We start from the raw sequence: 11,924 nt of genomic DNA on the forward strand, positions 1-11,924 counted from the left end.
TTACCATTGCCAGGTTCAAAATAAAAATAGCAAGTTAAGGAAACGGTAAAATACAGTATACCGTGGAAACAGGGTCTATCATACCTACTTAGTGCTGTGAAGGTGTTTGAAAAACAATCAATAAAGAGTGTTCTAGTACTGCAAGCAAGGTCGAATGAGCCTGAGGCACGATGGTTATATATCGCAGCTAAAAAAGTCTGGGGTCACTGAACAGGGAAATTAGCCTGACACCGAATGCTGCATTATTTAGAAAAAGAACAAAATAAAACAGCAAAAAAAAAGAACTGCGCTGCTTTCTCCGTCTCATTGTTTCATGCAGAGTTAAAGACGTCTACAAAGCACAATTGTAGACATCGGTCTGCCGACATTTTAGAAGCTTGAGGAAGGTCTCCATCTTGTGTGCGTCCTTCTTGAAGCAGATGAGCGAGGTGTAGTCCCTGAGGACGGACTCCAGCATGTCTGGCTGCAGGTCATACTGGAACGTGCCGCGCTGGTTGGAGCTCATGGTCAACGTGCCCTCGTCCAGCATCTATAGGTACACACATGGATGGTATTGGAGCACATATGGGATATTTATGGTAACTCTGAGCTTAGTTTCTCACAGTGTTACACTCATCCAAAATTAGATATTCACTATAGGGCTGCAACGGTTGATTAAACTTGTTGGGGCGAACTAGTTTTTGTAGCAGAATGGTAGCAGAATGCTCAAAGCGCCGTCGGTCAGAACGGTATCCTCATGGGAGTCTTCGCAGTCTGCGTGGGGGCTCGAGTAATCGATGCCGGTATTGAGTCAGGTGGTTTGGTAGATGGGCTGTAAGGCCAGTTACCTGTGGTTAGAATGGATCAACTCCTTTCTTATAAGTTACAATATTAGATCTCTGAACTCACTTATCCACCATCGACTCAGCCTTATATAGTGGTAGATTGTACTCGCCATATAAGGACGACCCTAGAGCATAGTTTTATTTATGTAGAGCATGTTTATACATTTTTCTTTTCAAAAATACCGTAGCATAAATGTTCCATGGAAGGCAATTGTCCAAACGTTTTCATAAAATAGGCCTTAAGTGGTTAATCGGGCTAATCAATTTACTCGATAAGAGAGAAGAATCAATTAGTTAGTAATGCTTTCCACACTGATTCCCTGGTATGAAAACTAAAAACAAAAAGAAAAGAAAAATCCCCCAAAGTACAAAGATTCTCAATTATATATTTACTGTAAACCCAGATTAGAGGACTTGATGATCTACAGCAGTGTTTCTCAAGTCTTTTCATGTCAAGGACCCCCAAATTGACACTTATTAGCCCGCGGACCCCCCTTTGAAAAGCTATGCCAGGGACCCCCCATAAGAGAATATTTTTACGGCTCTAGCAGTGATTCTCAACCCTTTTAATTTCAAGGACCCTTCAGTTTGACATGCATTACTCTACGGACCCCCCATTTAATGGCATTTCTGTCTCTGGGACCCCAATTTATATCATAAAATCAATGTTTATTTAACTCTGAGAGTGTACAAATGGAACTTAAACTAAATTCCATTTGAACACTCTCTGGTTACAGACCCATAAGGGTCCATTTGGTTCCTGTAACTATACATCATTTAGCTGGGGACCCCCCTGGACCCCACTTTGAGAACCAATGGTCTACAGGACTGACTTGACCTTTGGACCTTTACCTTGCGGATCAGGACCACCACGCCTTGCTCCAGACTGAGGAGCTTCTCCGACACCCACTTGGTCTTGTTAAGCAGCATGTCCGGGGCGTTGTCGTAGCGGTCCAGCGTGGTCTGCAGGTACACCAGGGGCTCGAGCCATGACTGGACCAGCATCAGCACCGAGTGGAGCAGCCACTTGTCCTGCACAGCACAGCGCCAGTGGTGGAAAAAGTACTCGCATTCTTTACTTAAAGTAAAAGTATCAATACTGCAATGTAGGAATACTCTGTTACAAGTAAAAGTCCAGGATTCAAAATTTAGCTGCATTGTGAGCTTGTAGATCGCCTATTTTCAAATGGCCGAAATGTAAATATACGGCTGAAGTGGGTAATGTATGTTTTGTACAAATAATCAAAACCTACAAAGTAACTAATAACTAAAGTTTTCAAATAATTATATAGGAACTAAAAGTACAATATTTGCCTCTGAGATGTAGCGGAGTAGAAGCAAAAGTATTGAAAATTGGAAATACTCCAGTAAAGTAAAAAATACCTCAAAATGTTACTTAAGTACAGTACTTGAGTAAATGTACTTGGTAACTTTACACCACTGCACAGCGCGCGCCCCAATTACACAGATCTGATGTAACTAACCCACTGAGCTATTTATAATGTATGCCTACATGCAATAAAGCAAAGCTTGGCTGTAGGAGGAAAGGTAGAGTGAGAGTGGGTATAAAAGCACTTACATCATCCAGGGTTATCAAGTGGGCATATCTTCCCATTAGTAATGGATAGAATTGACGCAAATATTATAACCGGTGGGTAAGATCTTGTTAAAGGTAGGGTAAGCGATTTGCGTTGGTTAAAATAAGAGTCAAATAGCTCTATATTCTGATAGCACTCATTGCTATAGAGTGTTTGTTCAGTATTAGGAGTCTCCTTGTCTCTCCACCTCTTTATAAAACAGAAAATGCATTTTCGTTTCAGTTTCAGTTTCATTTCCAATTTTATCCAACCAGGATAGAGAACTCAATCAGGATACAGATTAAACAAGTGAAATTGGAAGTGATGACACTAAGAAATGAGCAGACAAAATTGGAACTGGAACACTATACAAATTAAGCTTAAAAATGGGTACTTTCACCTGATTGGCTGAGATTTTGACATCTACCGAAAAAAATATTTTCTGTTTATTAAAGAGCTGGAGAGACAGGGAGACATCTGTTACTGAAAAAACACTCTATAGCAATGATTACTATCAGAATATAGTATTTTAACCTTTTAACAAAATACTTTTTGTTTTAACCAAAAAATATCACTTACCCTACCTTTAACCTAAAAATAAAAAAAAGACCATTACTGCATCAGAAGTAATCAACAAACTATACTATAAAAACTGGTCAAACATTATTCTCGAAAAATATAAAATCGTGAAAATAGCCGATCTACAAGCTTGTAGATAGGCTATTTTCACAATATTTATCTGTGGAACCGAGTCAAACTAAATTGAATGCCTCAACTCCTACATTCCAAGTGCTTGTCAGTGTGTGTGTGTGTGTGTGTGTGTGTGTGTGTGTGTGTGTGTGTGTGTGTGTGTGTGTGTGTGTGTGTGTGTGTGTGTGTGTGTGTGTGTGTGTGTGTGTGTGTGTGTGTGTGTGCACGCCACGTTGAGCAAAGTCTGTGAATGTGCTCAAACGCTCCTAAGCAGTGCAGAATGGAGAGCAAGTACCAATCACCATCATAAAAATGACTGCAGGATCACAAAAATAGGCAATAATTTCATCAAAGTAATAAAATGTAATGCCGAGCCAAAGTGAGGAACATGTAGTATATTTGATTGCAGAGTTCCTCATTTACAGCATGAGCCAACGTCAGACAGATGATAATAATGTTCAAGCTAGCAGTTTCAAGATTGCTAAAACGTCTTCAAGTAATTACCTCTGCCATTACACTTGGCATTTGTGGGTTGAAGGGTTATAATTATAGAACTTCTCATTATCTAAATTATAGTTCACATGCAGCCAAATCATCTTCCTTTGGCCTTTAGCTAAGTGCTGTGTAGTTTCCAGTTTGCTGATCAGGCTAACCTTTAGCCCGGCAGGGTATATCCCACTGGACAAGGGCCAAACCTGACCCAGCACTAGACTAGAGGCCAACGCTTATAAATATCATAAATTGCAGAGTCACATATGTATTCATGAGATTCAGAGACCTTTTTTAGTGTAATTGGCGTAAACCATCCGCTATTCTGCCGCTAACAAGGGATGGGACTTGGAGGCTGGGAATAGGAGGCCTCATACACTAAGTGACCATTATTGCAAAAACAAAGCTTGGGCGCTTAGCACCCGTGCTGCTGCATGGTGACTTGGTGGGCAGAGAAATGCATGCAAACAAATGTTGACTTAATTGCGCGTGTGCACGCACACGCACACGCACACGCACGCACACGCACACGCACACACACACACACACACACACACACACACACACACACACACACACACACACACACACACACACACACACAGTGTTCTCCCTGGCTTTTATATACTATATACAATCATATCCGCATGTGAATGTACGTGTATACGTGAGCACTGAGGAGTTACTCAAGTGCTGAGGTATTTTAAGGTATTTTGAGGATTTTTTACTTTTCTGGAGTATTTAAAATGTTCTGTACGTTTACTTCTACGCCACTACATCTCAGAGGCAAATATTGTACTTTTACTCCACTACAATTATTTGAAAACTTTAGTTACTAGTTACTTTGCAGATATAAATTATTACATTATAAAACATACATTAACCACTTTAGCTCTATTTTATACCTAGGCTATTTAAAAATAGCCGATCTACAAGCTCACAACGCGTCGCATCGCTATTTCCAAACATTTCAGTACTTTTACTTTTGGTACTTTAAGTACATTTTTATACCAATACTTGTGTACTTTTACTCAAGTCAATTTTGAATTCCGGACTTTTACTTGTAAAGGAGTACTTCTACATTGCAGTATTGAGTACTTTTCCCACCACTGTACGTGAGTGCTTGTGTGCATGAGTGTGAGCGTGAGTGCGCACACACGCATGCATGCGTGTGCGTTCCCATGTGTTCTTACAGAGATCTGCTGGACTTCATTCTTGGAGCTGGGCACGGGGAGGGCTTTAGTGATGCACACATAAGCAGCCTGGTTCCTCTGGGCTCGCATGGGGAATGGGACAAACAATTCCTCCTACACACACACACACACACACAGACGTGCGCGCGCACATGTGCACACGCACACACGCGCGCGCACACGCATGCCAAAGAAGAAGCCAAAGTACACGTCAGGAAAAAAACACAACTTGTGCTGTGAAAACCTTGGCCACTTGAGAGCTGTCTGTCAGTAAGCTGCCATGCACGCTCGGCAGTTTGTGGTATACTACTTTTTGTTCATCATTCTGTTAGGCCTCCCACAGCGTCTCCTCCTCAGTAACGAGCCCTGCATAGCCTCCTTTCAAAGGGCAACGTCGGGTCTCCAGACGCCGAGTGAGACGGGAGAGACTCGACACAGGCAGATGCTAAAACCTGGTCTCCCAGAGCCATAGCAGTGGTCTATCTATCATCATGCTCGTAAAACACAATTCCATTGTCATCTGTTCCTTGAATAAATAATTTCTTTCTCCCAGGAGAGATGGGAAGATTACTTTAAAGCCAGTCAGTGAGAACTCTGATCGTGTCAAGGAATCGAGTGCAAATGACAAAAAGGAACTGACACGCTGTCGGTTCCTTTTGGTCAGGTCTGCTCTCTGACACAAAGGGCTAACATGGAGTCGTTCTGTTAGCACGGCAGCACAACCTGCTGTACTCTGTAGTTGATGTAGCTCTTGTCCATAGCGTTAGAAGGAGTTCTCCTTAACGCTATGGGACTTTCGAGCTTTTGCGCTCGCACCACAGGCTGCGCAACCTCTCGTCTTTAGTCAAAATAACAAATACACTTTTGCTATACTCACCAAAACATAGACTGTTTTATGGAGTTGAAAGCCTTCTCTACGTAGTGGGAACACTCTGAGCGCCCCACCTCACGTCTAAAATATTCTTTTTGGACTGTAAAGAAAATATTTCAGTCTTTGTTTTGGTGAGTAGCGAAAGTGTATTTTATATTTTTATCAAAGTCGAGAAGCTTTGCTGGGTGTGAGGGGAAAGGATCGAAAGTACCATAGCGTTAAGGAGAACTCCTAACGCTATGGACCAGAGCTATATAGTTGAAGAGGATCAATATCGTCACTGACGGGCTGAAACCTTTAACAAGGTTTGGAAATGTAAAAAATCGGAAATGGAAATGAGAAAATTAACCTGTGTTCCAGTGGATCCAGTGCAATAGCTATTAGAAGCTATTAGTAACAAAGCTCTTGTTACTGCTTTTCACTCGTTAAATATTTATAAAACCCACATACAGAGTTGACTACTTTCAACCTAGTGTCACTATTTCGGGCATGTCATTCATTATAGGTGAACATTTTCAAAAATGCAGAAACTTTAGATTAATTTTCCAAAATAAATTGAGGATCTACAGGCTCACGATGCGCTCGTAGATTAGAAGTAGGCTATTTTCACTGCTTTTGTGCAACACCGTCATATGACAAAGTAGGACACTAATTTATGGGGGAAAAAAACATAAAAAATTCTCTCTGACAGCAACAACATGTGTGTGACTAATTAACAAGAGCCAATTAACAGAGTTGAGAATACTGCCACACTGTGCTCTCTTGATTTCTGTTTGCTTATTCCCTTTTTGGCATCGATGTATTATAAAACATTTCGCTGAACACTACAGAATGTGCGGTGCTCATCGGATTATTAGTCAAACTGATTCATAGAGGCAACTCATATTATTAGCCCCATATAATAAAAAAAGTGATATCACACATTAGACAGTTTCACCAGAAATCAAGTATAAAATTGTGCACTGCTGTCAGTACAACCGTTGCCTCAGGGCAGACTCTTTTTTTACGGCACTGCTTTCTCAACTGCTGATTTCACATTTTATAAAAACAGACCATCCCTCATGCCCTATGGCATTAGATAAAAAATACCCCCACCCCCGTGCCAACCCCCCCCCCCCCCGCCAGTAGCTTATGGATCTTTACAAAATTAGATTGCGTTTGAGGTGATATCCTCTCTTTCCAGGCACGAATGAAAGTCGTTTCATACTAACCTATGTGCAGCTAAATGAGGAAGAAAACAGTTTATGTTTCTCCCTGAGGGCCACCTACTTATATGCTTGTATAACGTGCACTTTCTTTATGGATCATGCCATGTTACAGTAGCGTCAACTCCAAGGGGTTAGGGGGGTGATGTTTGGATGGATGACACTCACAAACAGAGAGCAGGACTCCTCCGACACGCGGTAGATGAGCTCGGCGTGCTGGATGACTCGGTCCAGGAGCTTCTCCTGGGAGATGGAGGGGCAGCGGGTGAAGCTGCCCTGCTCGTCCTTGCAGTCCGCCAGGACGCCGGCGGTGAGTGCACAGGGCCAGAGGAGCACGGCCCACACACACACCTGCTGCAGGACTGAACACACAGCAAAGCACGGCACGGCAAGCATGCACACACACACACACAAACACACACACAAGCATGAACAACAAACACAGACCCACAGGTGCTCGCACGGACGCACGCACACACGCACGCACGCGCACACCCACGTGGTGCGCACATCACACACGCACGCACACAAGCAATTTAAAACATGTTGCTGTCGGGCAGAAACCTTGTATCTCCAAAAATCTTTGTAAAGCAATGCCCTATCATGCAAGAGTGTCGCACAAAAGTAGTGAAAACAGCAGATCTACAAGCTCACAACATGTCACGATGTGACATGTTCTAAGCTTGTAGATCTGCTAATTTGCGGCCCGGACGGTTGCCGTAATCGTCTGGGCACCTAGGCTGGTAATCCAGCCTGACAGCATGTCGCGGGTTCGACTCCCTAGCTTGACGACCTTTGCTGCGTGTCAACCCTCCATCTCTCTCCCCATTTCCTGTCAGTCTACTGTTCCTATGCATAAATAAAGGCAGAAAATAAGCCATACCAAAAATATATTTAAAAAAAAAGATTTGCTATTTGCACTATTTTAGAATGTTTTTTTTTTTTAGATAATAAGGAAAAAAGGAAAACTTTCCACCCGTTAGCAACGATATAACATACAGACGTACCTGCAGTAGACAGACATTATGGAACAGTTAGACAAATAATGACATGATAATTAAATTGATTAAAGTCATTATATTCCTCCAAATGCTTAAGTCAACTATCATAACATATCCTAATCAATATGATTGCCTACGTTATATCTCCTATGACATCTATTTGATCTCCCTTAGTTTTAATACCTGTGATGGTTTGCATTCTGTCAGGACAGGTCTTCCTCTCTGCACCTCAACATCTCCAGAGTTCTTTTATACAGTCTGACCAAGGCAATGAATGAAACAAAAGGTCAGCAAGGGTTGCCTTGCGTAGGCTTTGTGAGAGGTACCGCTTATAAGTCAGCCATCTCTTATTTCTTCATTGTTATGCATGATTCCTGATGTTACTGTGTGTCTTACCTTGGATTGAAGGCGGAAGTGGTGGACTGGCCGCTTAAAGGACATTTATAACAATATGTAGGTAATACAGGCATCAAAATATTATTGTTTCAGTCCCAGTGTTATTTTTTACTGACCTTTCAAAATGTTCACATGGTCATACATAGGCTAGTTACTAAAAACAGTGAATGACTTTGCTATTATAATAAAACAACGTATTTGCATATACACAGTACACAAATTACTTCACTATGTATAAGTTAAAGAGGTCGGGAGGTTTGCGCTCTAAACTCAAGTCTTACTTTAGGGCTGAAAACAGGTGCGAGAGGCCAGCATGAAAGTCCATAAACACAAAGAAAGGGCTGGCACAATGAACTGAGGCTCTTTAGATGCAAAAAAAATGTCCTTTGAAAAAGTGCAAAAAGTGACATGGTGAAATAAAGTGACACAGAGAGTGGACGTTTCGGTCCTCAGACCATCATCAACACTCTATGTATAAGTCAAGCATGTCCTGTTATGCCATCCTCATATAGCCTATAGATCTAGCCTAAAACAGATGCATTCTCAGATCGTTATAGCCTACCCATGTTTTCTATACATTAGCTAACTAGGCAAAGTTCTGATTGCATGCAGACTCATTTTGGCATGTAATCATGTTCATACTTTACCCATTCATAGTCCTCTACTTCTTATGTCCAGGTTTGTATATACAGGTCCAATACATCATCTCCAGTGGAGATTATCTCCCCAGAGTAGCCAGTGCCATGATGTGCTTTAGCCAGCATCCTCCTTATAAGAGCAACGCACTCTGCTTTGATTGATTGATTTTTTTTTTTTTTAAAGGTCCGGCCAAAAAGGTCCTTGCGGACTTGTTTCCGTTGGGGTCCTTGAATTAATTTCATAGACATATATAGTAGCAACCAAACAGTTCAAAAAATCAACATAAAAATACAGAGGAAAAAAAATACCACTATGTACAAAAAAAGCATGAAAAAGCATGCTTGTCTGTGTGAGTACTGTAGGCTAACTATCATATTGATATTTTGTGTAGTTGTGTATGGGTTGTGTAGTTATCATTTATTGTGACATGTTTGACTGCGTCTTCCCCACCCGCACTGCAAGGTTTGGCTCTGCCCTGGTGCCATGGGGATCTCTCCATGTCAAACAAAAGCAGTATGCCAAGGACTTCCAACCCATAGACCCAGACTGCCAGTGTCCCACCTGCAAAAGTCTTACTTTAGGGCTGAAAACAGGTGCGAGAGGGTTGCCTTGCACAAATGCACAAATGCCAAATGCCAGGGCAGCAAGGCCATCAAATAAAACAATTTAAAGTCCATGGAAATAATGGATTGAATTTAACGGTTAAGGATGATTTGATTGGTTTTACAAATGACTAATATTTGTACAAGCCCAGAGTCAAATGTTTATACAGGCTCATCCATGGATTAATCAGAGTCACTGATTTGTTTGAAGATGGGGGCGTGGGGTCAGGGGCAGTTAAGTATTCAGAATCTGAACAAAAGACACCAGTGTCTGAAAACTGTTTTGCCAGGAAATAGGCAGAAGAGAAAAAGGTAATCAGCCGGGGGCAGCAGTGGCGTAAACAGACCCTTTTCCGCATTGGTTTTCAGATCAAAAGCCCCCCCACCCCCGGGACCGTTTTGTCAAGGGGTTTCACTATTTTAGCGCTCCTTCAGCCGCCACTGCTTCTAAATTTCAATGCTTTTCGGCGATGGTTCTGTCTTCTTTCACTTGCTCCACACCGTTTGGTGCTAAGAGGAAAAAGAAATGATTAATAATCCTCACCAGCAGGGGGGCCCCCTTGCTGTGAAATCCCGCATATGGGTTCTCATAACCCAAAATCTCTAAACTACGCCACTGCGGGGCAGTGTGGGCCGGTTATTAAAGCCAGTATGGCGGCTAAGGTCATGGCATATCATTTTTTGAGGGAGGCATAAAACCAAACCAAGGGGAAACGGAGGCCATGGCTTCATTGCCCCCAAGAACTCCCTGCTCTGCAGGCTGAAAGACAACATGACTACTTATTAGGACAAATACAAAAACAAATGTGGAATTCAAAAATATTTATGGCACAGAAATGATTTATGTGATTATGAGACAAAAATGAGAGCCAAATATATTATTTATTTATTTTTCTATAATTTTTTGAATAATACAGAATCTTTTCTGCCATCGAAAAAAATACAATAAAATCAACTCTTCCCAGGGGCCATAGGATATCCTTTTTTATGACTCTGTGTTCAGCTGCCAGGGGGAGCACACATTTAGAGCACAGAGAATTCATCATAATAGTCGTAATCCGCACAGGCCCCACTGAAATGGCGCCGCACTAGGCGTACATACAGGACGGAATTAAATCCACTGTTTTACCAATGCACCCCTTTGATTACAGAGTGTCCTACATATTCAATCAATCAAAATGATGTATCTAATCCAATTGGAGAATTACAAGGGGATATGTTCTGTCTGTCAATTTGCTGTATTTAAAACCCTTGCCTGCATGCATGTTGGTTGTAACTTATGATGCACCACATCGAGCTACACATATTTCTGTGATAATAAAAAAAACTGTGGGAAGAGCAGATTTTCTCCTGTAATGGTTCATCTTCCTCACTGAAAGCTTTCGTTATGGAAACAAATGCATATTTTAAAAGAAAAAGGAGACAGATTTTAATTTGACTACTCAAGATTAACAGTGTTATTGTAACCATTTCCAAACAAGGATTTGTATGTTGTAGAGATTTTCTCTAAATCTCTAAATGAGATTAAGCTCCTTTGAATCTTATTTTATTTTTCTCTCTTTCTGCTACTGTGGGGTGTTATTTTAGAATCGACCATATCCCGTACCCCGCAAGCTGAAATGGAAATCTTCAATCAGCTCTCTTAATGAGCTTGAAAGTGTTTCACAAATTCATCTTTGAGACACAGTTGATCTCGTTTGGACATATCGCCACCATTTTGCTCACAATTTATAATACGATTATATACCAATTGCACTACATGGTACACAGTGTTTGTAATCAATCATTCTAATAAGGATTGTGACATATTTTTCAAATGATGGACATCTCACTGTGGAACTGTCATGGTCTGCCACCCTGCCCCTCCCAATTCCCCTCTGCTACTCCCCTACTCCCCCAGAGCCTTGATTTCCCTGAGTTGTTTCAGATCTTTCCGTTCTGTATTCGAGTGTTGTGTCTATGTTAAGAGCGTATGTACTCATATCGCGTATCGCTTGCTAGGCTGTATTTCGAGTCAAATCTATCTCAAGTTTCTTGTGTTTGGTGTTTCCGCATTTGGGTCCAACCTTGAGTGCAGGTCCTGACAGGAACAGAATCCTTCACGTATCGACAAATACGATTTTTGGGGAATAAACTCGTGTTCTGAGTGAATAAAGCTTGAGGGAGCATGTTGCAGAGGAGATCAATGTTTCGTCAGCACAGTGAAGTGACAAACATCTCAGAAACAATTTAATGACAGGTGACAGTAGGTGACAACAAGCGTTGCGTTACCGAAGAACACTGCAGACGTCACAACAAGGTGTTCCCTATTCACACATCCTTCTCCAAGACACCTGGAGCCTCCCAGCGTGTCACCAGATATGGGGGACAGCCTGACGCATAAGAAGCAATGTTCTCTTAATCCCCCCCCACCCCCCCATTGCTCTTTCGACACTTT

At 41.7% G+C, this 11,924-nt stretch overlaps 1 protein-coding gene across 1 annotated transcript; it reads right to left on the reverse strand.

Moving 5' to 3' along the window:
• Positions 1-331: 331 nt before the first annotated feature.
• smtla (somatolactin alpha) lies at positions 332-8,049 on the reverse strand (the record flags this gene model as incomplete). The annotated part of the gene is made up of 5 exons (XM_084064625.1): positions 332-529; positions 1,677-1,856; positions 4,774-4,887; positions 7,018-7,211; positions 8,034-8,049. The coding sequence occupies 5 exons, from the start codon at positions 8,047-8,049 to the stop codon at positions 332-334; spliced, it is 702 nt and encodes a 233-aa protein (XP_083920751.1).
• Between the last annotated feature and the right edge of the window lie 3,875 nt (positions 8,050-11,924).

Source organism: Gymnoscopelus microlampas (assembly GCF_963454915.1).
Source record: "Gymnoscopelus microlampas genome assembly, chromosome: 8".
In the NCBI taxonomy this organism is placed as follows: domain Eukaryota; kingdom Metazoa; phylum Chordata; class Actinopteri; order Myctophiformes; family Myctophidae; genus Gymnoscopelus; species Gymnoscopelus microlampas.